The sequence below is a fragment of the Vanellus vanellus genome (genome assembly GCF_965231255.1).
Source record: "Vanellus vanellus genome assembly, chromosome: 7".
NCBI classification, from domain to species: Eukaryota; Metazoa; Chordata; class Aves; order Charadriiformes; family Charadriidae; genus Vanellus; species Vanellus vanellus.
Genome location: NC_138912.1, coordinates 34,292,222 through 34,318,104, shown reverse-complemented (window position 1 = coordinate 34,318,104; position 25,883 = coordinate 34,292,222). Strand labels below are relative to the sequence as shown.

At 36.8% G+C, this 25,883-nt stretch overlaps 1 protein-coding gene across 1 annotated transcript in view; it reads right to left on the bottom strand.

The window, feature by feature from the left end:
* CABCOCO1 (ciliary associated calcium binding coiled-coil 1) overlaps window positions 1–25,883 on the bottom strand; it is a gene marked incomplete at both ends in the record, with an annotated part of 53,370 nt that overhangs the window by 9,078 nt on the left and 18,409 nt on the right. Inside the window, one exon of the mRNA XM_082486249.1 lies at window positions 24,085–24,157. Coding sequence (XP_082342375.1) covers window positions 24,085–24,157 — 73 coding nt within the window. The remainder of the gene's footprint in view (window positions 1–24,084; window positions 24,158–25,883) is intronic.

Sequence of the window (25,883 nt, the reverse complement as noted above, 5' to 3'; positions counted from 1 at the left end):
AGGAACAAAGCAACAATTATTTTTAAGCAAGTCTGATGATTTTTTGGGATCTGTCTCACCATTTTAAAATGCTTGAGGTTAACAAAACGCTTTTAAAAACACTGCATGCAGATATTGCGGAGGGGTGAAGGATTTATTTTTAGTACCTGAATGTGCAACTCTTGCATGTCAGGACTCTTCAAAGTCCCAGCCCCCCCTTTCTACTTCAAGGGCACCCATCAAACAAGCAAAGAGCAGGCAGCTCCTATTCTAGCTGTACAGTTAAACTCAACAGTGATCTAAAGCCATTAAAAAAAAAAAAGTAATCAAGAGCCTTGTCCACCGTAACCACCTTGCTGGATCTATAAATATTTAAAAAAAAAAAAAAAAAAGGGATTTTTTTACTAGTTATCTGATCACATTAGAAAACCATGAAAGTATGTTCTGTTGAACCTGATGCACAACAGGCAGTCTAATATATTGGAGGCATGTGCTTTATCAGGCCAGAGCTTTACATTTCCTTGTTGTGCATCTCTTTTTCCAAATCATTTAATCAGGAAAGATCTGACATGAATGCTAAAAACATTATAAAGTATGAAAGCATATTTGGCCAGGTGCATTTTGGTTCCTCTTTCTGTGAGGTGGCTTCATACATTTTATAAAGACTTGCTGCAGTCTCATACACGCAGAAAACCAATTTGCATGAGAGCATGTGCCTTTGGCAACAAAGTGGCCTATAAGAATTAAATTGCTTAGGGGGATGGTATTCATCACACCTGCTTTAGGGGCTTTGTCAACCCCCTAAACCCCTCCTTGCAGTAAGTGCAAAGACGACTGTATCTCCTGAGGGAACGTCAGAGCAACTAAGATAAATTAAGAACTTAACAATTGCTTAATATATCTGCCCTGGTCCACAGCAAGCACAGTCTGTTACCTCTCCCATTGACTATACAGGGAACCTAGGAAAGTTGGGTCCCTTGCTCAGGCTCCCCAGTTTGCCTGGCGCTGGGAAATACGAAATATTCCCTTTTTCTTTCAAAGGACTGCTGTAGAAACAGTGGGGATTAACAGCACCACACGTTCCTCCTGCAGCCCTGAACCCATATGGCAAAAGTCAGATGGCTGCTGGTACTATACTGGGCTGTTTTTTCCAGGTGTTACATCTGAGATGCAGCAATGTCTCACCAACTATTACTGTTCCATAGGGCTTCAGGTCAGCCTTAAGACTGTCAAAAAATGCTACTGTAGACATGCCTATCTCCAGCATGCATGTCTGTCTCTGGCATTTCTCATGCTGCGCACACACTAGTTAGAGCAGGTGGGCGTAGGGAGCTGTGTTACCCCACCAGATTTCTCTTCATTCATTAAGCACAGTCATCAGGCTTTATGTAAATGTAAGTACAATGTACACGAAAGAAAGGCACTAAGAAGGTTCCCCCCAAAAAAGGAAAACTTCGAAAGAAACCTTTGAAGCAAAAAGGGTTCGAGACGCAATTGGAAGCTCTTGCTGAGAAAGTCTGAGAGCAGAAAAAGTTTTTTTGGCTGTTGATACAGTGATGCGCAATCACTGCCTCAAGTTAGACAGAGGTCCCACCTCCTGCCTTTGTCCGCTGCCACTCTTGGACAGCCTTCCCTTCCTATCTGTTTCCTCTGAAATCAGCATTTTCTCCATGCAAGACAAGTCCTTCACACAACTGCCCCATACTCTGTACATTCCTGCACCACCAATCGACAAAGTAACAAGCTCTCTCGAAACTCCTCTCAGTCATCAGATGTGAATAGACTTGTCTATATTGATTCACCCCTAGCTGACGCTACAGTAAGAGCTGCTCTAACATTTAAAAGGTTGCATTCGAAAAAAAAAAAAATCAACAAAAAACTCAACCTAAATAATATTGATCTGAGCTAAGAGGAAAAAAAAATTGCTCACACAATTTAAAAACTACAATATAGATTTTTTTAAAAATATGCTACATTAGAGAACTTTTCAGGATATACAGTCACATAAAAATGGGGAGGTTTTGTTCTTCGTTATTAGACCTAAACCATAAAGCCTTTGCCTGTGTAAGTTTCTGTTAAAACAACAATTTGTCCTGTGGACTGTAAATTCAATTACTGTTTTTATTGGAATCACATTTTGCTTTGGAAACAATCGTGCAGAAAAACAACCAGTAACTTAGAGATCTTAAAAACATCTTAAAACAGGCATGGCTTTGAGAACACATCAGTTATGGTAATTCTTCCACTGTGAACTGCAATGTTTTTGAAATCCATTTCCATATTTTTAATTAACACCTAGTTCAAAAAAAAACCCCTTACTGTAGGTCATTTTAATCACAAATGGGAAAACAAATTTACTTTATCAGAAAATTGACTCGACACTATTTTAGGGACTTATTTTTCATGTTTTTATCATCAAAATTAAGTCATTAACATATATTTTTCCAATATGGGAAGGCAGAAGTAAGCCAATTTTTCTCTCAAATTTTGGAGTTAGTTTTCAGTCACCTCTCTATGTGAAACTAGTCTATTTTAGCACCAGAATATTTGATCAGCACGCACAAAACCTCACATGAGTCTAAGATATCAGTACTTCTTTACAATTGTGCTTCTATATAACTTGAGTCTGAAGTATTTTAACCATAGCCTGTTAGTCAAAAGAAGACACCACTTCCTTATATCACCCTTGAATTTCATATCCCATTGTAAACGCGCTCTCCTTATTACAGCACATGTTTATAAATCTGTTTATACTGGATCTCAGCTTTAATGCTGGGGTTAGTTTTAACTCTATCTTATAATATTGTCATTCAAATTAATAAAAATGCAGCTGTGGATAGGGGCAGGGTTAGTCTGGTGAATGCAAGAGTTAAACAAAGCTTTGTTTCAGCATAGCTTGGCTTGGTGGGTGATTTGAAATCTAATACGTTTCCTCTTGGTAAACTGCCAAAGCCAACCACACCTTGGATGATGTGAGGTTGTTTTTGAGAAGGTAACATCTCCTTACAGATTATCTCCTCCCACTTTGACTTAGAAGGTTTCTGAGAAGAGTCATTTCCATGTCTGTTGGGGCATGAAATGGTTTCTGGTGAAAAAGCGCATAAATCTCATTCTGCTTTGACTTGTATAATCAAATATGGCTATTTCAAAATTTGTTTAAACAAAGGATGAGAAGAAACAAGCATTTCTACTGAATTATTTCTTCCCATATAAAAAAAAATCCAAACAAACACACACACCCTAGCTTAACTCCTTATGCCTTATAAACTCTAAGTTAACTTCATCTTTTAGAAAATTACCACACACACAAGTAACAAAACCAACAAAAATGTGACATTTTTTCAAAGAAGGTTTCCACAATTGTACAGAATTTTAACACGTCGGGACTGAGAGCAAATGCTTCAAACTTTGAAGTGAAAATCTTGAGTCAGCTATAGAATAAGTGAATATGAAGGGTACTGGGTTGACTCGTACACTATAGGCTTCCTCTCCTCCCCTTGTGTTTTGTCTTTTTGAGAAACTTTGTTCTACAAGAATAGGCAAAGACAATGTCATCACAAAGTTTGCGCACAGTTTGCCTGATGAGATAAAGACAATATGTCTATGATGGTCAGCTTTTGATGGAAAAAATGAAGCAATGATGTCAAAGGGATTTATCTATTTATTCCCTTTAGCAGCACCTTTTCCCTGGCAGCTTTCCTAAATAGCAACATCGTAACTACCTAGAGGGACCAAACGCCAAACAGCAGCAACTTCTCTTAAGAATGCACAGCTACACCCAGAAACGTGGCATTGTCTACTCTCAGGCTGCTGTCATTCGATCTAACCCTCAGAAGAAAACACCTATCAGGAACATCAAATGTGTCTGGATTGCCAAGCAGAGAAGTTGAGGAGAGGGTAGAAAAATCACTAATGGATGACACACTCAGCCGGCAATAGAGAGAAAGGTGGGGTGGATGGGGACACAGGAATTAAATTGGTCTCGTGGAAGGAAAGACTTATTCAGCAGCTCAGGGAAAAGTGTGGGTCAACGTGCAGAGGAAGAGAGCAGGAGTGGTGGGAAGTAGCTTACAAGAGTCAAATGTCTCGCACAGGGAGGAGAGGCAGTGAGGCTGAACAGATCCATCTTCACCACACTGGTAGCTGAGCGCAACGCTGAACTGTAACACATATTATTCTAGCCTCAAACTCCCCTTTGGCGCCAAGTGCCAAGCACACCAGACTGCATGAAGCAGCTGAATGTCTCGTGTGGCTCCAACAGCATCTCTTGTAACCAAACCAAGATTTTAACTTACTTTTCCAATAGATTCATAACCTGAAGATCATATCAAAGACGGAACTCTAAAGACTTCTGAAGGCAGGCCCTATTAACTTCCTTACCTACACCAGGCTATTTCCCTCCAATAATCCCTTGCTCCATCTAGACAAAACGTCACATACCCTGGGTGCTCCCGTCATATGATTCTTTATTTTGATTTTAACATTTGGCAGAATGTGAAGCAACTCTCACCACTGCCACCGGGTTTGTGTTTTTATGTTGGCCAGAAATATTCACCTGTGCACCAAAACGGTCTTTCTCCAGTTGACACAATCCATGTATATACAAGCATATATATATCTGTAACTGCTAATTGTTGTTTAAGCTTAGAAGGACTAAAACAATCCAAAACAAAAAATGGCTTTTAAAGAAGGAATGATACCAAGAGCTGAAAAGAGAAAAGACCTTACCAAACATAATAAACAATTTTTCAGTATCGTCCCTCTGCACACACTATCTTCACAATTATAGGACTGACTGGTTTAAGTGTTCTTTGCAGGTGTTCATTATATCATGTATACACCCTAATAAATCATACTGGAGGCACAGCTCCATGTGGAAGAAATAGAGCTGATAGGAGACACCTTTGAAAAACTTGGCCCCAAAACCAGAGACAGGTTATTTCTCTGTGACAAGTAACTTAACAGATAGATTTGTCTCTTAACGGTAAATAAGTCTCAAAGCAACATCCACTATCAAAGAAAGATCTTAAGGTGCTCTTATGATACAAGCAATAGCCAATTTGAGCACTTTAACTGCATTTTTTTTACAGCCCTAAAATTATTAAAATTGTGAACTTTAAATAATTATATTTCAACCAGTGTTTTACTAGTTCTCTCCCTACCTTCTCTGATTTTAATTTTCTCACTTGTCAGCATCTCTTGGCAGTGAGAACAAGAAAGACCTCAAACCTTTGCTGATTGCTTTCCACGCAATCTGATTTCTATAAATTAGAAGTTGCTGATGGGGAAGCAGACAGCAGTACCCTTTGATCAAGATACACATCTTGATGTCTTTTATCATTTTTAAAAAACAATAATATTACAACAAAAAAAATCATCATACAAGCTTTTCGATCAAAGTGTGTCACTGTCTGCTTCCCAGTCAACATACTGCCAGTAAATTGGCAAGGTGCCTGGAAAGAGCAGGCAGCAGCTGGTGGGTTTGATTACCATCTGTATATCCACTAATGTATAAAATATTATGTCTCCATCTAGTGGGCAACTGCATTTAACAGGAAATTTGGAAATGGGTTGGAACCTACTTCTGCGGATGGCAGAAAGAGCTTCACTAGACTTCCCATCAGCAGAACTGGGCTCTAAAGCTGTATCGTGCTGGAAATCTATCTAAAGCAAGAAAGGCCCTGAAGGACCGCTGGGTGGTTTCATCATTGGGCTGGCACTCGTCCTTGAAATCGTGTTTTCTCCAGAAGCACTCAAAGAATATCTATTTCCGTGCTCTCCCAACAAATCAGCTCTTTCTAACATCCTGCAGCACCCTGGCCAAAATTTGAAGATGTAAAAGAGATAAAAGGAAACGGATGGTGAAAGCAAGGATGCCATTAATGTCCAGAGCACCTGAAATAAACAATAACAAATTAGATGAATATGCAAAACCAGTGTCTTCCTTTAAGAAGAATTAAGCTACAGCATATTAAAACATTACTACTTGATGACAGGACATGCGAAATACTATATTAACTTCCTCATGCCGTTTCAGTTGACATCCTTGACTGAATAGCAATAGGGGTAACGAGATATGTAAATTTTTTTTTCATAAAAGTGCCACGGTAACAGTCCTTGGGACACAGATTTTAGAATCTATGTGGCTGCTGAAATAAAGGAGAAACTGAGGCACAAGCCAGTGCTCTGACAGCCCTCTCATGACAGACACAGGACTACAACAAATAGTTATTACAAGACGAATTTTACCATGTTCATTTTACCACCCTCCCTTTCATTGATCACCATCCTTTTTGACAACAGCTCTGCCAGCAATGTACTGACTGGACATATTTTGTGCACAGCCGTCTAGTGTGAAAACTGCATCCTAATGAAGAACTATCAGTACAGCAAAATGAAATAAAGAACAACAACAAGATCATACTATTGATTTTTTCCATCCACATACGGAGTAGACCTAAATTCCCTTAGCTTGAGAAATCTGTTGAGATAACTCTCCAATATAGCATGATTACGTCTCATTTAATGACTTCTCTGGATGCATGATAGGTCCTAAAACAGCTCTTCTTTTTCTGAGTATCTTTTAATAAAGTTGTTTAAGATGAATTTTTATTTGACATACCTAAACTGGTTACAGGGAAGTATTTTCTACTTTTATCATATACTCCATTGCATTAGAAGTAAGTTTATTACTCGGTAAGTAATTAATTCAAAATAACTTCAGTTTAACAGCACCTAATAGACACAATCACTTAAGGTAGCACGTTGGCAAATTTCAGCTTTAAATCAGAAACTGATCTGTCTTCATAAAAAAATAAATATCAACTTATCAGAAGAGAGCATCATTTTAAAGAAACTCAGGCACAAGCGTTTAAAAATGAAGTCAATATATGCCAACAACTTTTGTGCTAATTTATGATATTGCTTGTTTGTGAAGGAAGGGGATAAGAATTGTTTCAATCTAATCTAATTCCCTTTATTTCAACATAAACTACAAGAATTAGAAATGAATGCTGTTCCCTCAACAATTTGTTGTGTCAGAAGCTTTATTTTTCAGGTCAGCACTCTCTGTTTTTGATTGCTCAATGGGACCACCACAATGGCTAAAAAAAGAAGGCTCCGAAACATTAGGAAATAGAATCTGCTGACTACCTGGTGAAGGAATAATGATTTATAATATATGAATAGGGGCAATAATTGGATAGCAGGCTGTACTCAAAAAAGCCTTAATTCACAGATCTGACATCAGAAAGTCATAATCCATCGATCTAGTATCAGAATGATGGATTATGACTTTTTAAGAACATGTAGACATGTCAGCTTCATGAGCATTCCGGGAATCATAGTCCAAATTATTTTACTGAGGTCATTTGAACAATTTCAGCTTTTTTCAATAAAGCTGATGGACTAATATTTTGAGATGTAAAAGTTGTGTTGGATCCATTTTTTTTTTCTTTCAAACCCTAGAAGTCCTCCGACCAAATATTGTAGGTTGCCATAATTTGTGATTGAAGAATTTATTTTTTTTTAAATTACTTCAAGTCTGTGTCATTTTCTTACAGAGAGGAAAACAATTTCAAATCCTAATTGATTTTTATGCCAAAAATTTTTGTATTCAAATCCAAAGGTGAAAAAAAAATTGCAAAGTGAGGGCTTCATTACCATGTTTTCTTTCAGGAAAAGCATTGACATATACCATGGATGTTTCCCCCTGGACTACTGCAAAAATATCTAAATTTTGACCTCTGACTCCTTTTTTTTTGACCCTGATTTAGTTTTAAGCTCTCACATCCAAAAATAAAGTTACGATGTGAATTTAGATGAAATCTTTTTTGAAAATAAATAATACTCTTGCAATGTGTGAATACCTAGCAGTTGAAATGTATTTTTTATAATGAAACTTTTGCCATATTGCTTCAAAGACATCTAGCCTCTTCAATGAAATACTTGGAACTTCACTTTCCTCATAAAAGCAAACATGGACTAAGGTTATTGAATGAAAAATTCAGGAAAGTTCCAGAGATCCTTTCATTGAGCATCACATAATTATTTACAAGTAAACCACAATTTCATCCATAAAATCCTATTACAAAATGTTCCAGTGGTGTTTCCCCACTACAATTAAGTGAAGCCACCTATAAATTAAAGACTGTTATATTATACTAATTCAATAGCTTTGATAGGAAAGAATTCTTCAAAAAATGCTTTCTGCTCCAGACAAATGTTGAAAATAAAAAGAAAATCCCACATTAAATATAAAATATGATTATATATTTTCAAGGTATACACATATTAAAACCATAAAAAACCTGAGACTAAAACCTCTTCCAAAGGTATAAAAACTTTCAGTATACAAGTAACAAAGGCCAAAGGGCAAAGGAAACAAACTGAACCAAGACAGGGTTGCCTGTCTCTGTATTTTACCCACAAACTCCTTTTTATCTCCCCTTGTCTAGAAGGCTGAGTTTCTCCTTCCCTACTCTTCTCACCTTATTTCTTTCTTACTCATAAGATGTTTTTAAGAAAGCTTATGAAGGTTGGGGTTTTGGGGGGGGGTTGTTTTTTTTGTTTTGTTTTGTTTTTTTACTTTTGTATATGTATATGAGAAGAAGTCATAGGGCTCTTTTACAATGGTTGAAAGAATTTATTTCACTAAAAAACATGTACATTGAGCAAAGGCATCCTGGGTCCAGTCTCAGCCCAGATTTCAAAACAACCAATGACAACAACAAGACCAAAGGAAGAGAAAAGACAGCTGTGAAACAGTACCCTTTAAAATCTCAGTGGTTCATAGAACAAAAAGGAAAAATAATACACTTTCTACAACAGTAGACACAAGCAATTTACTTCATTTTGACAACTAAATATGAAATGGCTAATAAAAAAAAAAATCACTGCCATGTTACACACACTCCTTTCTCTAAACACACCTAATCTTCTTAGAGGTCTCACATAAAGGGATCACTTCACTGAAAAGCAACTACTTCTTTAAAAAAAGCCTTCAACAACAATAATACCACACTTCTGATCAAAAGAGAGAGTACCTCATTCGATTAACTTCACTGGAGAATTAACGTTGGCAGGCTGTAATTACTCACTTGGAAGGTAGTTATGAGGACAGCATGGCCAACAGCTTTCTGCTTTTGATTTATATGCTAGAGGTAACGACAAGTGGTCAGGATATCAGTTTTGCATCTTCTTTCAAAGAGCCTGTTGTGCAGTGCCCTAGCAGCGTCCAGCCAGGTTCACTATTACTTCATCAACAACCATCTTCTACCTGAATTATCCTTGGATCCTTTCTGACCTAGTATTTACCCAGCTCAACTCAATTAAGCTTATGGCATCAAATGAGACCAGCTAGGGCGGCTACAACCTTTCTAACCTTTCCAGACTGAAGAATGAACACAACCCTTAGGACTGCACGCAGCGCAGGAGAGGATCCTGGTAAATTGGGTATCTCCCTATTCCTCCTCTATTTTGGACCTATGTATTAGTCATACCTCTTGTTATTAAACTGGTTGTATCCTTTCCTTGTCTCCACTGACACCACAAACTCATTTCATCTATATTACGAAGCAGCAGTCAGATGTTAACTTTCTGTCTTTAATGATGTGTGCTTGAACCAATGACCTTGGAGTGAAAGGCTCTGTAGATCTTTAGCATTCCCTCGATACTCCAGGCCCCTTTATTCATCTAGTTTATAAGCAAAACCTATGTGCAAAAGGAACACTTACTCACAATTACTATTATGATAGTTCTGCTGTGGCAGTACATTGCACTGAAAAAATATGAATTATAAAGTGCACGGGTTAGTAAAATTTAAATCAAGCAAATGTTTAATATTAAGCCATTTCATCTTTTTCCAAAGTTCGGCAAATTTATTACAAAGCACTGAAATTGCACTTCAAGCCCTAAGGCTTGCCGTGTTGGAGCCTACCTGATTAATGTAATTAAAAGAATAGCATAACTCAAAATTTATTAAAAATTAAATATATGTGGCCTTATTGTTTACTTCCAACTGATAGCATGATTTGTAGCTAAAAATTTGCACTGCTTAATACCTGACAAGTTGTTAGAGCACATCTCCTTTCTCCTGCTGTGCATATGATTAAAAGAGCAGAGGTTAAACATGGCAATAAAAAAAAAAGGGGAATTCTATTTTTGGTCACAGTGGTGTTTAGTTTCCCCTTCTCATTTTTACAATAAGCAGGTGCTGCTGAAGAGGTGGAGTGTCTCACGATAGGTGGGCATCAAGCTGGAAAATGTTTCCTTAGACAGAATCTTCCTCCCTTCTATGGTCACTAAGTGTCTTGTACTGCAGCTTTTTATCTTCACCAAGTCCCGGCTTACAGGAGGAGCCAAGCTATATGAATCAGATTACTAGACATATATAGCTTATGAGGCCTGATCCAGTAATGTTCAATGGGTGTAAAGCTGGCAAGTTTATGTCACATAAAAATACTCTCTTATGCAGTGCTTGCGAGACACTTGCAAGTGCATGGCCAGCAAATGCTGGCTAGCGTACTGAGGGATCCCAGAGGTCTGAGAGGCAGGTTTTATGTGATGGAAATCTAATTTTCTTCACTCTGAAACCACATTAAAAATCTTTTTTTTTTTTGCAAATGTTGCCTCCGTATCTCCATTTTCCCCTGCAACAGTTCCGCATTTTCCTTCAGCCTGTGTATGATCAGCAGCCCCTCCCAGTACATGAGGTGGAAAACGAATGAAAAAATTAAAACAAGTTGGCAAATGTACCTATATATACATATTTCATGTTAGCACAGTTATGCTTTAGAAATTATGGCAACAGCAATAGAATTCTGCTGCTGTGATCATGGATAATCAAAGCAAGTAAAAAAAAAAGCCAGTCAGTGCTGAAATATTTTCAAAGGTATGAAAGTCTTTACTGTTGTGTAATTTAAATTTACTTGCCATTATTTGAAATTCCTTTTCGTCCGTGTGATTAGAATTTAAATGCTCACAAAGTATATTAACAAATATAATTCCTGTTATATTGCAGAAATACTGCAGCAATATTCTCTTAATGTTGAAAACTAACTAGGGTCCTTAATTTACTATGGAAAATACAAAGCAAAATTAGTTAAAATGTTTTGAATAGGAATTCTTATTTGGGAATGATACATAAGGTGAAATAATTCAGCCCTTTCTACTGTACTTATACATATGCACATATCAGAAACCTATAGCAGTATTTTATACAACTGTAAATATGGGATGTTTGCATCTCTACATGAATATCTTTGAATTTAATAATTTTCAGTCTGAGGCCAAATTTTGCTACCACTACATACCATGATAATGTAGTGTCTATTTTAGATACAGTCCTAGCAGATGGCCTGAAATTACTTGGGGTAGCGTGGATTGAGGATACCTGAATTAGATTGTAATTCCTAACTGGACACTCCAAATTTATATCTGACAGCAGCAGACATTAAAAGCCTTCTCATGGGTTACCCCATGATGAATTTGTCCAAAAGTCTCCATCTCAACATTTTTTTTCATTTTCAAATTCAAGACGTCATTGATGAGTAGAAAGTACTGTTCCCTGAAGACAGAGTTCAGTAGAATATTAGCATCACATTGAAGTTTTTATGCAGTGCAAGTAAATTGGGTTTCCACAGGAAACCAGTTGACAGAGTCAATCTGACCTCCAGGTAAAAATGAAGCTGCAATACCCCACTGCATCACTACTGTTCATTGTAGCATCGGGCAAGTTTAGTGTACTCTTAATGAGAACCTTTATTTATTCCCCCTGCCATACTAATCTTACTGGACTTGACACACAGAATCCTGTAAGTGGCACAAATCTATAAAAATGGCCTTTTATACAACTGAATTCCACAGAGCAAGGTTTAGTTTTTAGCATTCATGCTACCTTTTTTTTTACTCTTCATCCATTCTTCCCCAATTGATTTGGCAAAAAGAAAAAAGGGAAAATAAAAAAATCAAATTCTATATTTCTGTATAAGATGGAGTTATTGACACTTATCTGATTAAGCAATTATATTTTTCTAGAATTGGTAATACATTAACAGATAAGTGCTAAGGAAGAAAGCAGGTTGTCTTTTTAACTGTATTTATTCACTACAAAGTGGAACGAGAACAATTCATGTTATAGTCTGCAAAGTGGTAAATGTATTAAAATAGCAATCAAGCATTGAAAAACTTTAGTGTCTAATTCCCAATCCCCAGAGCAACCCATAGTCCCCTGTTTAATATACCATGTCCTGTTGGTCATTTAATGTACAGTCTTTAAACTTCCCTCTTTCCTAAACAAGCTCCTTTACCGCAGACTTCTACATTTTATTCTAATGCATACAGCTTGCTGCTTATTAGTTTGTGTAATGTCCCCACTACTATGAAAGAAAAAAAAAATAAATCCACAAGTTCTCATTTTATCTTACACTTGTCAAATATTAAGATTCTCCTAGTCTGTCAGACTTCTAAGCTTGTCTAATGCCTGTCATTTATATCCAAAATTAATAAAGTCTATCCATGCTGTATGATTTTTTCAGTTGCTCTGATTCTGATTATACACAATAATTTGTAATTTAAATTCACAAAAAATGTGCCAATGTAGCAATGTGTTTGCGTTGTCAGTTTTAAAGGCTTGGCCTTAATGACTGATACCAAAGCCCTGCTCTTTCCACTCACTACAAAGTTCCAGTAATGCTTGGACTGACCAATTACTTCTGGTAATTTGATTATGTACTCTCTTTCTTTTATTATTTACCCATTTAACTGAGGATTGATCAGAACAAAGAAAGACAATTAAATACACTACAATAAAAACAGTGTGAATAACAAGAGTAGGAACTGAAGTCAAACCAGCAGTAGTTAGGAAACACAGAGATAACACTGAAATCCTGTCTTTAACTTCTCCTGTTGTGTCTTGCTGTGCCAGGGTTGCAAAGAAAAGGATATTATTTTTACATTCAGTAATTCAGAGAGATATATTTGCAAGTGCAGCAAGGAGGGAGGGACAAAAGATAAAATCTCTGTCATGGTAAAAGGAGTAACGTTTGGCTCCTTACTTCCACCTTGACAATTTCTTGATTTCTCAAACAAAATGTGATTATTAAACAGAAATGAATGGTTCAGTACTGAGTTACATACCAGCATGCATGCACCTATCAATAGACTCAAGGGGTCATTCTCAAAATGGACAGAAATGTAACGATATTTTTAGAAATCCCACTGGAGGACACCACAATGCATCAGTGGTAAGACTTAAAAAACAAAACAAAGCAAAACAAAATCTCAGCAACCTACCCTCTAGCTCTCAACTTTCTTGTAATCTAGGCCTGCAGGGACAACAATAATGCTAAAAACTGAAAATAGTCTCCTGCAACAAGTCTAAGTGATGGTAAAACCTTTAAATACTTCATTTGAAATATGATCATTACAGCTAATTCAACATTTCTCCAAATGTAAATCTTCAACTACATCCTAACTCCTGAAGAATACAAAAAGCTGGCAAAGTATATTCCTTAGAACAAAAGAAAATCATTGAGTCCTAGGTATACAGCAGAGAGAGATGAAAATGATAAATGGGTGTCATGAATACAAAATGAATGCTAAGAAAAACTCTGAGAGAATGTTAGGCAGATATTCAAAGTAGAATAAGCTCTCGGGAACATCCCTATCAGTACTCTGTTTTATTAAACAAGAGTAATACACGGAGTCTACACATATTGTCAATGGTTGCAATGTATTGCAAATCTATTCACAACACACAACATCCAGTGAATCTAAAGATATAGACCTGAATTCCAGCCTGTTAGTGCCCAAAACTTGCTCATAGCCTTGATCAATACAAAATTCAAGACCTCTCAAGCATGGGATGTTTTCGCAACTCTTAGACCATATTTGGATGGCCTTGCTATAAGTGAAGCATGCAACGTTCATCTTTATCACTTATAATCTATGCCATTTCCTTAGACTGTATTCACAAGCCAAATTTGATATACACAGTCAAAACAAACTACAGAGCAACCGCACAGAAGATATTGTTCCTTGTGTAGCAATATTTGAATAGAACAAAGAGACAACAAAACTTTTACCAAGCCCATGAATTCTAACACTAAGAAAATAAGAGTAATACATGTATTAGTATGTAATTAATACAAAATATTCTGTGCTCTGAGTGCAGGAACAACATTTTCTGCAATATGTTTTTATAATACTGTTGGACTCCTGTAGAACCAACCAAAAAAGAGCAGGAGGACCACTTATCATAAAAAGTGGAGAGCACAAAGTTAATGTATTTCAGCTGAAAACATTCATGTTTGCTTGGGTTTTATTCGGGACACAGCACTATCTGCAGTGCAACTCTGCAGAACCTATGCGGACTTTGGCACAGGCTTTGCAATCTGAGAAAATTTGAGGGTGAAATCAGTCTGGGAAAAAAAAGGCCAATAAAGTTCATACAAATACTCACCACCTTAGAATCCTAAGGTCAGCCAAAGATTCTGACCACTGTTACAATTAAGAAAAAGCAAATAGGTATAAACAACTAAGTATTCCTCCTCAGCTGTTTTCAGTTGGTCAAGAGGAGACTCAGGATGACTTCACTACCAAATTTTCAACAATGCAACCAAATAAAATACTTCAGATAACAGTCTTAATCATGAAACACTCTAAGAGACTCCAGCTGCCATCTTTTCAAGCACACTGTGAGCAGATACGGTATAGTCTACCTATTCAGTGTTGTTTTTCTGAGTGCAATAACTGGAAATACATAATGCAGTCTTAGCTTCTAGAAGTAACACAATGGATTTGAGGGAGACTCACAAAGCGTGAGGTTAGTTGAGGCTGATGAAAGTTATAGATAGGAACCCATTTCCCAAAACAGAAGAACAAGAGATAGCAAAGCTGAGCAGGCTGGAGGTGGCCACCAGCCCACACTGAAGGACAAAATTTCCCCCTCTGCTCTGTCGCTAGCAACCTGTAAATGACTCCTGTTTCAGGATCAAATGGTGAAAGAAATAGTATAGGAACTTGTTTCATGGTCCCTTTCTCTCCTATGTGCACAGTTGCACATGAGCTACCTCAGCTTGTTCTCTTTAGGTGCTCACTAGGTACAGGGAAAGGGGGACATGAAGAGCGTATGGCTCTCCTTCCAGTACCATTTGGCAGCTTCTTCCTATATTTCTGGTGCCTAATAATATCGTTGCAGTGTATTAGGACTCTCATGAAAGAATCAAGCATTATGCTTTGGATAAAGTTCATCCCTTCGCCAAATGTCTGCCCCATTTAAGCCCCAATAAAAACCGTTTTGAATGATTACACTGAACCTAAATGGTGTCAAAGTCTTCCAAAAGTCTAGCAAGCTACAAAGAACAAATAATACAAATGTTGAAGAAAACAGTTGTTTTGTTAATATTCTATTTACACAGCTGGGATATTAGAATTTTTATCCATCTGTATATTTAGTAAGCAAGGCAAATTAATGCAAAGAATTGCCATTTCTTAAGTGAAAAAAAACCAAACAGTAAAATGAAAAGAAGGCTCCCCTCAATCTGTCTTTCTCTGCTCCGTTCCAGATAGACATGCACACCTCCCCCATAGCCACGAACCACAAAGTAACTGGAGAGTATTCTTCACAGACAGATGTAATTTATAACAAAGGCAGGAAAAGGCAACCCTAACTCAGAGCTTGCTGCCCTTCCTATAAAGTTCACCTCCTTACCAAGAAAAAGCACAGAATAATTTGTTTGGTTTCTGTACTCAACTCCTTTTTCTTTTATTGTGAAAAGTTTCCATTGTCCTTTTATGTTTTGATTATTGAGTAAGTTTAAAGACTTGCCAAATAGCCCTAGATTGTTAACAGACCACCACTATTTAACTTTGAATGCTTTAACAAAATAAAGGCACAGTTCACATTAATATTCTATGCCCTCACTTTATTTATTATCTTTTCTTTGAAATTTAAACAATTTTCCTAGCTAAGGTTTATTAAATGTAAGTCTAAGTAGCAATATAAGTTACCTCACATTCCAACCAGACATCCTATAAAACTCAGCTTTCTAATTAGTAACACTGCATTTTGCTGAGCTTAGCATATTTATAGGAAATCAAAATAATGTTTTATGAATTAAATATTCAAATGCATCAGATTCAATGTTCAGTAAAAATACTTTATGTTGTATCTTATGACAAGTCATAAAATTCAAGGTGAAATTAGAAAACATACAAACTTGCTGGTGCATTTTAAAGAGGGACTTTAACAGATTGCAAAATTTGTCTGTTATTTAGACTTTGAACGCATTTGTCCTCATAACACCAACTACAAGGATAAAAAATTATAAAAGTGTATATTGATTATAAATCATTACAGTAAAGAAATGCCATGGTGTTTATTTATATGAATAAGGTCAACGTGTTATTCATAACGTAAGGTCACAGGACATATAAATTTGATACATAAATATTCACCCATGGGGACACATTCCTGTGAAATATCACATCAATTGTACATTCCACAGATACTTTTATGAATACAATTCAATACTCAAGATGATGAAAAGCTGCAGATAAAGGTAGGGGGTACAAAAATAGTTGTCCACTGTAGTATAAGTTCATGGATCTCTGCCTGTCAATTAACAAAAATGATGCCAGAAATTTTGGAAATAAGGCAATTGCTCTGGCAAACCAGTCTTCAGTAAGTCACACTGTACACGCAAGTACCAAAATGCTACCTGCTGGCAATTAAAAAAAAAAAAAAGCAGCTCAATTTGAATGACAAAAATATAAATGAAACATAGTGCCTTCTTGAATAACTCCTTGATCCACACTGTGTTATGTGGAAGAGTTTAACACTGAAAATGGTGTTCTGCAGCAGACATAATGCATTGGGTTAATTCAAATAAAATATGTCCTTTTTTCTTTGGCAGATTCCTTACAAATGTTGTTCTTCGAACTCCCTAAAAAAATTAGGATGGAGTTTGTGCAAATTATATTCTATCAACATGCCAGCAGCAGCCTACTTGCTTCTCACTAGCTTACACGCAAAGCTCTTTCGACATAGTTTGCTACATCGGCTGACCCAGCAACCTGCTTTCTAGATTCCTGGCTCCCCAACAACATGCCTTATGGACAACTGACAGCACATCGCAGACCCCAGAATCAGGCGGGCCTTGCTCCAGCAAAGCCTACTATGCTGTATAACACCAGGATGGAGTTTGGGCTCTGAAATGCCTTCAAGAGCTCTGCTTTGGTCTGAGGGAGTTTAAACAGAGACATGCAGGAATAGCAATTCTGTTAAAAGTGTTTATTTTTTGTTTTACCCTGGAATTAAATCAAACTGCAAAAATCTCAGAATCTTCTGTGAAACAAAATACTGATCTTTGCTCAGCTCCAATTATTTTGTTTTATGCTGTTCAAGTAACACAAGAACTCCCAAAGGGCATCAACAGAGTACGTTATTAAGGAACACTAGAAAAGTAAAAGAAAACTAATATCCTAATAGTCTACCTTCAGGTACTTTGCTTAACCATTTTCAAATTTCCCCAAGTCCATACATTTCTGCCAATCTCATTGTCTTCCATTAAAATTTACATATTGATTGATAAATACTTCTAAATGCATGCTATAGCCTTCTGATATAGCACTTAGTCATTTGGATCTTGCAACATTCTGATGAATAGCAGAAACATGCTGTCATTACTATACTGTCTGTCCTTCCAGTCAAAGCATATAATTCCTAGTTGATCTGCATTCCAGCAAATAAACAAGCCATTACTGCTGTTATCAGAACTATATGTTTACATACAACACATATACAGAAATCAAGCCACTTTCTAAATAAATAATTTTAAAACTCTGAGAGCACATCTGTGTATATATTAATTTCTGCACAGTTCCAGAAATGTTTTACTGCCAACAAGTCTTTTTCCTCTCTTTCTTATTTAACATCGTACAGTCAAAAAAATGCGATGCTTTGTCAACTGTAGAACCGAAATAAAAAGTTATGATGAGCTTCAAAATTTCTTTTGCTCTAGTGTTTTTAGCTTTTCATCCTCCAGGGTGCTGAGCAATGTGACCCCAGTCACTTCTCAGTTTAACTCTGTGTATATGAATAGGTCCATTGAAATAAAAGTTCCCAAGTGCTTAAAAAGAGATGCTTGTTTAAATGCTGGCTGGGTCAGAACCATAGTGCTCAGCATACTGAAAGCACAACCTATGGCAGCTATTTGGCATTTTTCCCGCCTGAATTTTTACTTTCATGACTTTACGCATGTTACTGAATTAAAAAGCAGGTTTGTTTTGTCTTTGGTGTTTGCTAAGAAAATAATTTAAAAAACATTTTGTCAATCATTCTCTAAAGCAAGATTTGTAAAAGTACTCAGGACTGGCTTAAGAATTCCACTAACTCTCTGGAGCCCTCACTGGCTTTCCAGGCAGCACAGTTCAGCTACCAAAACTCAGGAATGTTAAAATTGCTGTAGAAGACCATCAGCATGTGACCTACATGGAAACGTTACTGTTAAAGGTCAGTATATCTCCACTATTGGCAACTGAGTATACCAACGACAGTCTTTGAAAACCAAGGGTGGTTTCTACTGTGCAAGATATGCCTAAAATATTTCAAGTAATACTGCATACAATTCCAACAGACTCTACTTTTCATTCAGACTAATCACAAGTCCTTCAAGAGATCTCTCTGGTTATAGCCATAGCAAACTTCAAGATCAAAGGACTGAATATCAGAGATTTTTGTCACAAAACCCGCTGGCTCTCCAGCTGTTTACTTCAGTAATCTGGTCTTGGGTACTACACACTTCTGTAACGGACATCAAAAATTTCCCCTCAGACATCAAAAGACTAAGCACCAGTTTGCTGGTTTTAAACATTCATAATCGTAAAATAATGAACCTACTCCCGATGCTGTAGTTTTGATCTTCATAGTAGTAAAAGCTTGAAGAACATGTTTTGAAGAAAAAAATAAATAAAGACATGGAAATTAAAGAAAAATGGGATACAACACAACATCGGTTTATCAAAGATACACAATGCCAAACTAATTTCATAGTTTATTTCATAAGATAACCAATTTTCTAGACAAAAGAAATGTGAGAGATACGATCAATTCATGAGAGAGCAGGAATATCATACAGATGGGACTGAATGACCTTGAAGACTTGACTCTTGTATTCAATGACAAATTGTGAGGTGACATTGTAGGGACATAATTTTTTTAAAACCTACTGTGCTCTGGGAGTACCTCAGCTGGAAAATACAGCAATAAAGGAGAACCAGAATAGCAGACCGACGACGAGACAGCCACATGATACAGGTATGAGATGTGCAACTGATTCTAGGAGCTGTCATGTAGGCTATTCCCAGTACAGAACAAGAAAGCACTACTGATATTGTACAAGGCCTTGCTTTTATCTCAGCAACAATATTATGTGCAGTTTAGTCCCTTGTGTTCAAACAAAACTGATTTAAAGTGGAACAATTATAGAAAAAGGCCAACAGGATGACTAGAGGCTGGTATGAATGTACGAATGCAAGTATCAAAAGCCTACCTTAAAAGCAAAGATTAGAGAAGGCTGGCTTTTCTAGTTTAGCTAAATGAAGGCTGACAATAAGATTGCCGTCTCTTTATACACTAGAAAAATAAATGCTGGGGATGGAACAAGAAATAAAGGTCAATACTGGCACAAATTGACACAAGGACAAATGCACATAAGCTTGACATGAATACACTTAGACTGAAAATTAGAAGTTTTATAGCCATCACAAAGATCAGGCACCAGGGCAGCTTTCTAACTGGAATAGCACAGACAATAAAGTTAACTTTTTAAGCTGGAGCTTGACAAGTTTCTGAAGAGGATTATATATGTTTTCCTATGAGAAAGCAGCACTAGAGTTGACAATCAAAGAGGTCCCTTCCAGTCCTATGCTCTTATTTCCTTCAAAGCGGTCTTGATGTCTTTTGCCATGGTGATATTTACAAAACAAAGCCACAAAAGATCAAGTCAGTGGTTTTAAGCATTACAAATATTTGAAACCTCCAAGTTTTGAAAAGCATGCATTCCATTAGCTGGGGAATGATTCTCTCTAGTGTGAACTGATATGCTTATGGAAATCTTCTAGTTTTATAAATCTTTAAAATGCAGTTCTCAAGAAATGATTGAGCAAATTTGTTTAAACAATGATTGATTGAGCAACCTAAATATGCAACACCTAATGAGGATTACATATCAAAGTCAAGTCCCAGACTTCAGGTCTTTTGCCATCAGAATAAGAGCTTTATTAGCTTTCAAATAGTATATTCTTCCTATCCACCCCCTTAAATTCAAACACAGAAGGGATTTTGTTCAAACTTTCAAAAAAAGACCCAACCCACAATTGGATAAAGACCAGACATAGTCCAAAAGCTTAATGTTTCAGCAAGTAAGGAGTACATGGAAAGAAGGCATTAATGGAAACTGGTTTGGAACTCTAAGTACAGAGGATGATATCTAGTGACTGCTATAATACTGAATCTGCACTGCCATTAAACTTAATCTTCGATATTTTTATTGCAACCTGACCCACTATGACATCTCTAAAGAAAATTACATTGTACACTACTATTTCAAGAAGTCAAACTTAGCTAGTCATCTGGGCCATAAAATAGCAGATTACTCCATCAGACTGGCTAAAGCGACTAGGAATAAAACTAGATTTACCAACCACATTATTTTTATTAGGAAATGTTTCAAAGCAGACATAATCCCAAAAGACCTTAGCCTCATTCCATCCAAAAATACACAACCGAGAGTGGCAAAAACATGAACTGCATTATAAGGTACAATTTGTAAATGTAAGAAAAAAAATACAGGATGTGCTGTAATATATCATCCTATCAAAGCTAAATAAATTAAATGAACATAGGAACAGAAAAGAATAAAAACTTCAACACAATACATGTATTAACAATTTAAACCTGTGTTATAAGATCGGACATTTGTTAATAGGAATTGCTCCACTGAATCCCCGCACATCAAGATTTAGTCTGTACTCCTTTTTTTGCTTTCTTTGCAGTTGCAGGCTAATATAGGTGTACTAAATCACAGCTGCAGAGTAAAACCTCCAGAACCGGCAAAAGGAAAAAACAGTATCTTTAACGACAATATTCCTGAAGAACTCTGGTATGTTAGCACTACATGTATTTTATTTTGGATCACAGCCACAGAACAGCTAAAGCACTGCTTCTTCTGTAATCATTCTAAATGTGGGGAACTGCTCATAATAGTAACAGAAAAAAGCAACAAATTTACTTGGCAATCCTAACACTTCTCAGTAATTCCTTGTACCGTCATGTTTTCTAACAGGTATTCATGCATACATAATATATAGGTCTTTGTAGATCTGGAGTGAAGGAGAAGTAAGGGATTTGAAAGCTGGAAAAGCAAGTTTTAAATTTTAAATACTGCCAAAGTAGGTTAGATGTATTATGTGTGTTTTATCATCTAACCAAGCATTCACATCTTTCAGTTTTAACCTTTTTTTTCCTAGGCAATGTGATCACCTCGGGCAGTTTGGTTTAAAGGCTTCAACCAATGTACAAATATATTTAAATTACCCAGGCATTTGTTACTTTTATTTTTACTTAAATACTGTCTGTATTTTACAAAGGTGGTTCTATTATGCTAGATGCATTGGACGCAGAATATTAATCAGACTGTGAAACTCCACTAATTACATGCCACATTTAAGTAACTTAAATTTTGTTAAGTGGCATGGCCACAGATATTGTATGCATAATCTAACTGAGTTTTGAGTCATTTCCCTTTTCTTGTCTGATTTTATTCTACGCAGGAAATGACAGGGTCATTTGGAAATAACGGCAGTGAAAGATCAAAAAGGAAACCTGATTGAGAACACTGTATAATTGCCTGTGCTAGAGAAAAAATAAAATCCAATGAGTTTACAATCCATCGCTTTAAGATTTCTCTGGAAAACACATACTGTGGTTTCTCTAAAAGGATATCCATTATAACACTAAGTAGTCCTTTTATTTGTTGTAGCTGCATCTCTCAAAGAAGCAGGTCTTCTCATTAGGCTATTTGACTTTTATTCAGTAGTTAATGCTTTCAGCACACATGGAGCACAAATTTACTCACTGAGCAAAAGCAAGCCATTTCAGTCGAAGCAAATCATCTCAGCTGAAGCAAGTAATTTCACTGACTTGTCTCAAAGTCTTCATTTGCAAAAGTAGATATACTGTAATTAAGCTCTTGGAACACCATGGTTCCTGTTATTTGAGCAAATCTGGCCATTACAACTTACAGTCCCCATTCCAGAAGAACAGACTTTTATCGCTGGAGCTAAAATAAAACTTTTTAGACATTAGCAGCACTCAGCTTAGAGTAAGGATCACATCCATCTGTGGACCGCAGTGTGTCTACATGGGCTTTTTTTTTTTTTTCATGGTAAGACACTGATCTACATAGCAAGACAGCAGTCAGCCTTTCAGTACAGATTTATCATCTACTTTCAGCACACAGATTTCCCAGTTGATCTCGGGCCCCCTTCTGTTCCCTGAGCAGATGCACTGCAGAGCACACAACTCCCAGCATGCTCCTGCCACAGCCATACACACCAAACCACATCTGCCCCACGTACTTGTCAGGGTTTGAGCCGTTGAGCTGCAAACATAGAAGGTAACACTCTCCTCTATGGATAAGCATCCTAAATATAACAAGGTTGTAGCAAAAGAACTTGAAGTCTATGTTGGGTTCTCCTCTCATCACATTTTAACACATAAAGCAAGTGCAAATAATGCCATAAACTTGTATGTATAGCTTCAATGTCTTAAACTGTTACTCATTGAAGAACAATGTATCACCCTATCAAAATAAACTCTTACAGGAATAAAAGCATTGGTTTTCTTGAGCATTTTCTTTTAAGCTAGTCTACAACTGATAAGATACATTACCCAAATTTACAAAAGAAATTACTTAACCAAAACCTCATTAAAAATAATTTTACCAATTACAAAGTGCCAACCAGCCATTGACCTGATTAGCTAATATAAAAATCAACCCTAACACAGTAACGCTGAAGTCCTGCTCGACGTAAATAATGACAGTTTTGTCACTGATTTCATCATAGTTGGGATTTTAACCCACCTTAGGAATGATTAGAATAATTTCCAAACACTTGCATCCATGTCAAGAAGAGTCCTTCTTTTTTATAATATGGCTACTTAAAAGCAACACAGGAAGAAATTATCCCACATCATTTACAGAGTCAAACCACCAGCTTAAAGTGCAAAGAAAATTTTCCAGTACATTAACTTCAACTTCACTGTGTACTGATAAGCTAAAATATAAGTGCCATCAAAAAAATTCCACTACTGTGCCTCTCTGAGCAACCAGTTTTCTCCTAATATAAATTACAAATGTAAATCGTTTTCAATGTATTGTAACATACATCCTCAAAACTCACAGTCAGGCTAAAGGAAGGTTTATTTGATGAATTGAAGCTGTCCGTTTGATTAAAGGCCACATCCTGCATCAATACATTTTCCTTTGTATTTTTTCCACATATAATTTAGAATACACGGTAAAGTTTACAGTCAAGCCAATTCACTATTAACTGAATGCTTTCAAAACACTGAATTTCCAGCTAGCTTGTTTCTTTATGGTCAGTATAATTAACTATTGGTGGCTACAGTAGAAACAAAACTCTGTACATACATGTGCATATATTTATATTAGAACTGTGGTCAGACGAGTCTTGGTACACAACCTTTTCTGATCTTGATTGCTTATTTTAAAATAGAATCAGGCTCATGCATTGCTAATTCAAATTACATGCATCAGCTTATAAATACCTACACAAAAGTATTCCGAATTTAACACAGCTAACATCTTAACCAAGCAATGCATTTACACTTTTTTGAAATCCAAAATTAATTTTGAATATGAGGATCAAAACATCTATCTTGTATTCTTTAATCAGCCATTTTACGTTAGTAATGCAGTAATGTTGACACGAAGTTGCTTTGAGCAATATAAAACATATGCCACGGTGCATTCGTTAAATAACTCCGCATAATGAGTTCCATCTATATAAACTACTTACCTCATTACTTATCATAAGTTCTTCTCTAGGACTGTGGAAGAGGTATTCATATAGTTTATAGTGTTTAAATAAGCTGGAAAACAAGAGAATATAGTACTATTACAGCTGTAAATCTTTGGAAAGGTAACAATATTAAAAATTCTGTTAAACTAAGAGTTACTCTCCAGCATGGTAATGCTCCATATTCTTAAAAGAAATGGTTATTTAACTTCAGTTACAGAATATTTAATTTACAGGATTCACTATAAGATGGCCATAGAAAATACAGTATGATACTTACAAATACATCCAATTTGTCCTTATGAATTCGAACTCTGAGAAGACAAAGCTCTACTCTGGAAAAAGTAATTCCCGAAACACTTATCACCAGGACACTTATGCTTTTAATATCAGCAATAGTGGACAAGAAGAAAACAAAGCCAAATCAGCTTTCAGATTCTGGGATGGGCTGCCAGTCCAGGGAGCAACTGTCATGTTGGAACACCAAAACAATAAAGAATGGAAGCATTTATTCTCTTAAGGTCATGTTTCAAAATCAGCATAGTATTTCATAGAATCATAGAGTTCATCATCATCATAGAATCATCATCATCATAGTATCCTCAAAGAAAAGCTAAAACACTAGACTGACACACTGGAGTTTTGTGTATTACAACAAAAGTAACTTTAAGTAGAATTTCTCAATGGCCTAAAATAATTATCTTTCTCAAAACATACATGGCTTTCCTTTTCACATGTTTTAAATAATTTTCCTTGTTCCCTTTCCTAATGATCAATGATATGTCATTTGTTTAATCAAAGGTTTGGTTTTCACAGTCCATCTGTTACAATTACTTGTTCTCTTCAAATCATGATACAGAACCACTGGCTTCTATCATGTCATTTTGACATACGATTTAAAACACAGCTCTGATTTCATAGCAAGTTCAGGTTAAAAAAATGATTCCAAGAGTTTATCACACTCCTGTCTGATGTACCCGTGAAAGATACAGCGATATTTGCAGGGAACATCTGTAACTGGTTCCTGTGCTTTCTGGCTAAGGACAGGACACAAGCTCTTTTCTTAAGGGAGCCATCAACTGGGATGGCAATGCCTCTTTGCTTGGCATTTGCAAGGCCACATCTGGAATACTGAAGCCTGCTGTGAGGAGGGCTTTGGACTAGATGGCCTCCAGAAGGACCTTCCAACCTCAATTTCTCTATGGGTCTATGAAAGTAACTACTACACTCAACATACACAATTATCCAGCTAATGCTAAAGTCACTGCTACTAGCTGCAGAGTATCATGCAAATGCTATGAAAATGTGTTTGACACCAGTGCCTGGCCACACAACCCAGCACAGGCTGCTCTTTGAGGTGTGGAGCTGCCCGAGGCTCCCAGAGAGCCAACTCCCACATGAGGACTGGTGGTGCCCCATGGCACTGAGGCTTCTCTCCCACCCAGCAGCCTCACACCCCAGCACAGCCAGCAGAAGGGCTCCACCAGCCAGCTGTGTGCAAAGCCAGAGGCTGCGGTGGTGAGACATAGGTGTCTGAAATACAATCCTGGCTCTGGGAGGTAACGGGGAAGCCAGCTGTAGAAGTCGATGCTCAGTAAACACTACTTTAGCTGACTGTCCTTCCCTGAATCACCACCAGTACTTACACGTTGCCACAGGCACTGCCACAGTACCAGAGGTTCCACGAAATACAGCATACCAAGAACCAATTGCTCCAATTCAAACAGTGCTAAAGTGCCGATTAACGTACAGCAGTGGTTCTTCCAGCCCATAAAAGCAGTTCAGAATTAGGAGACTAA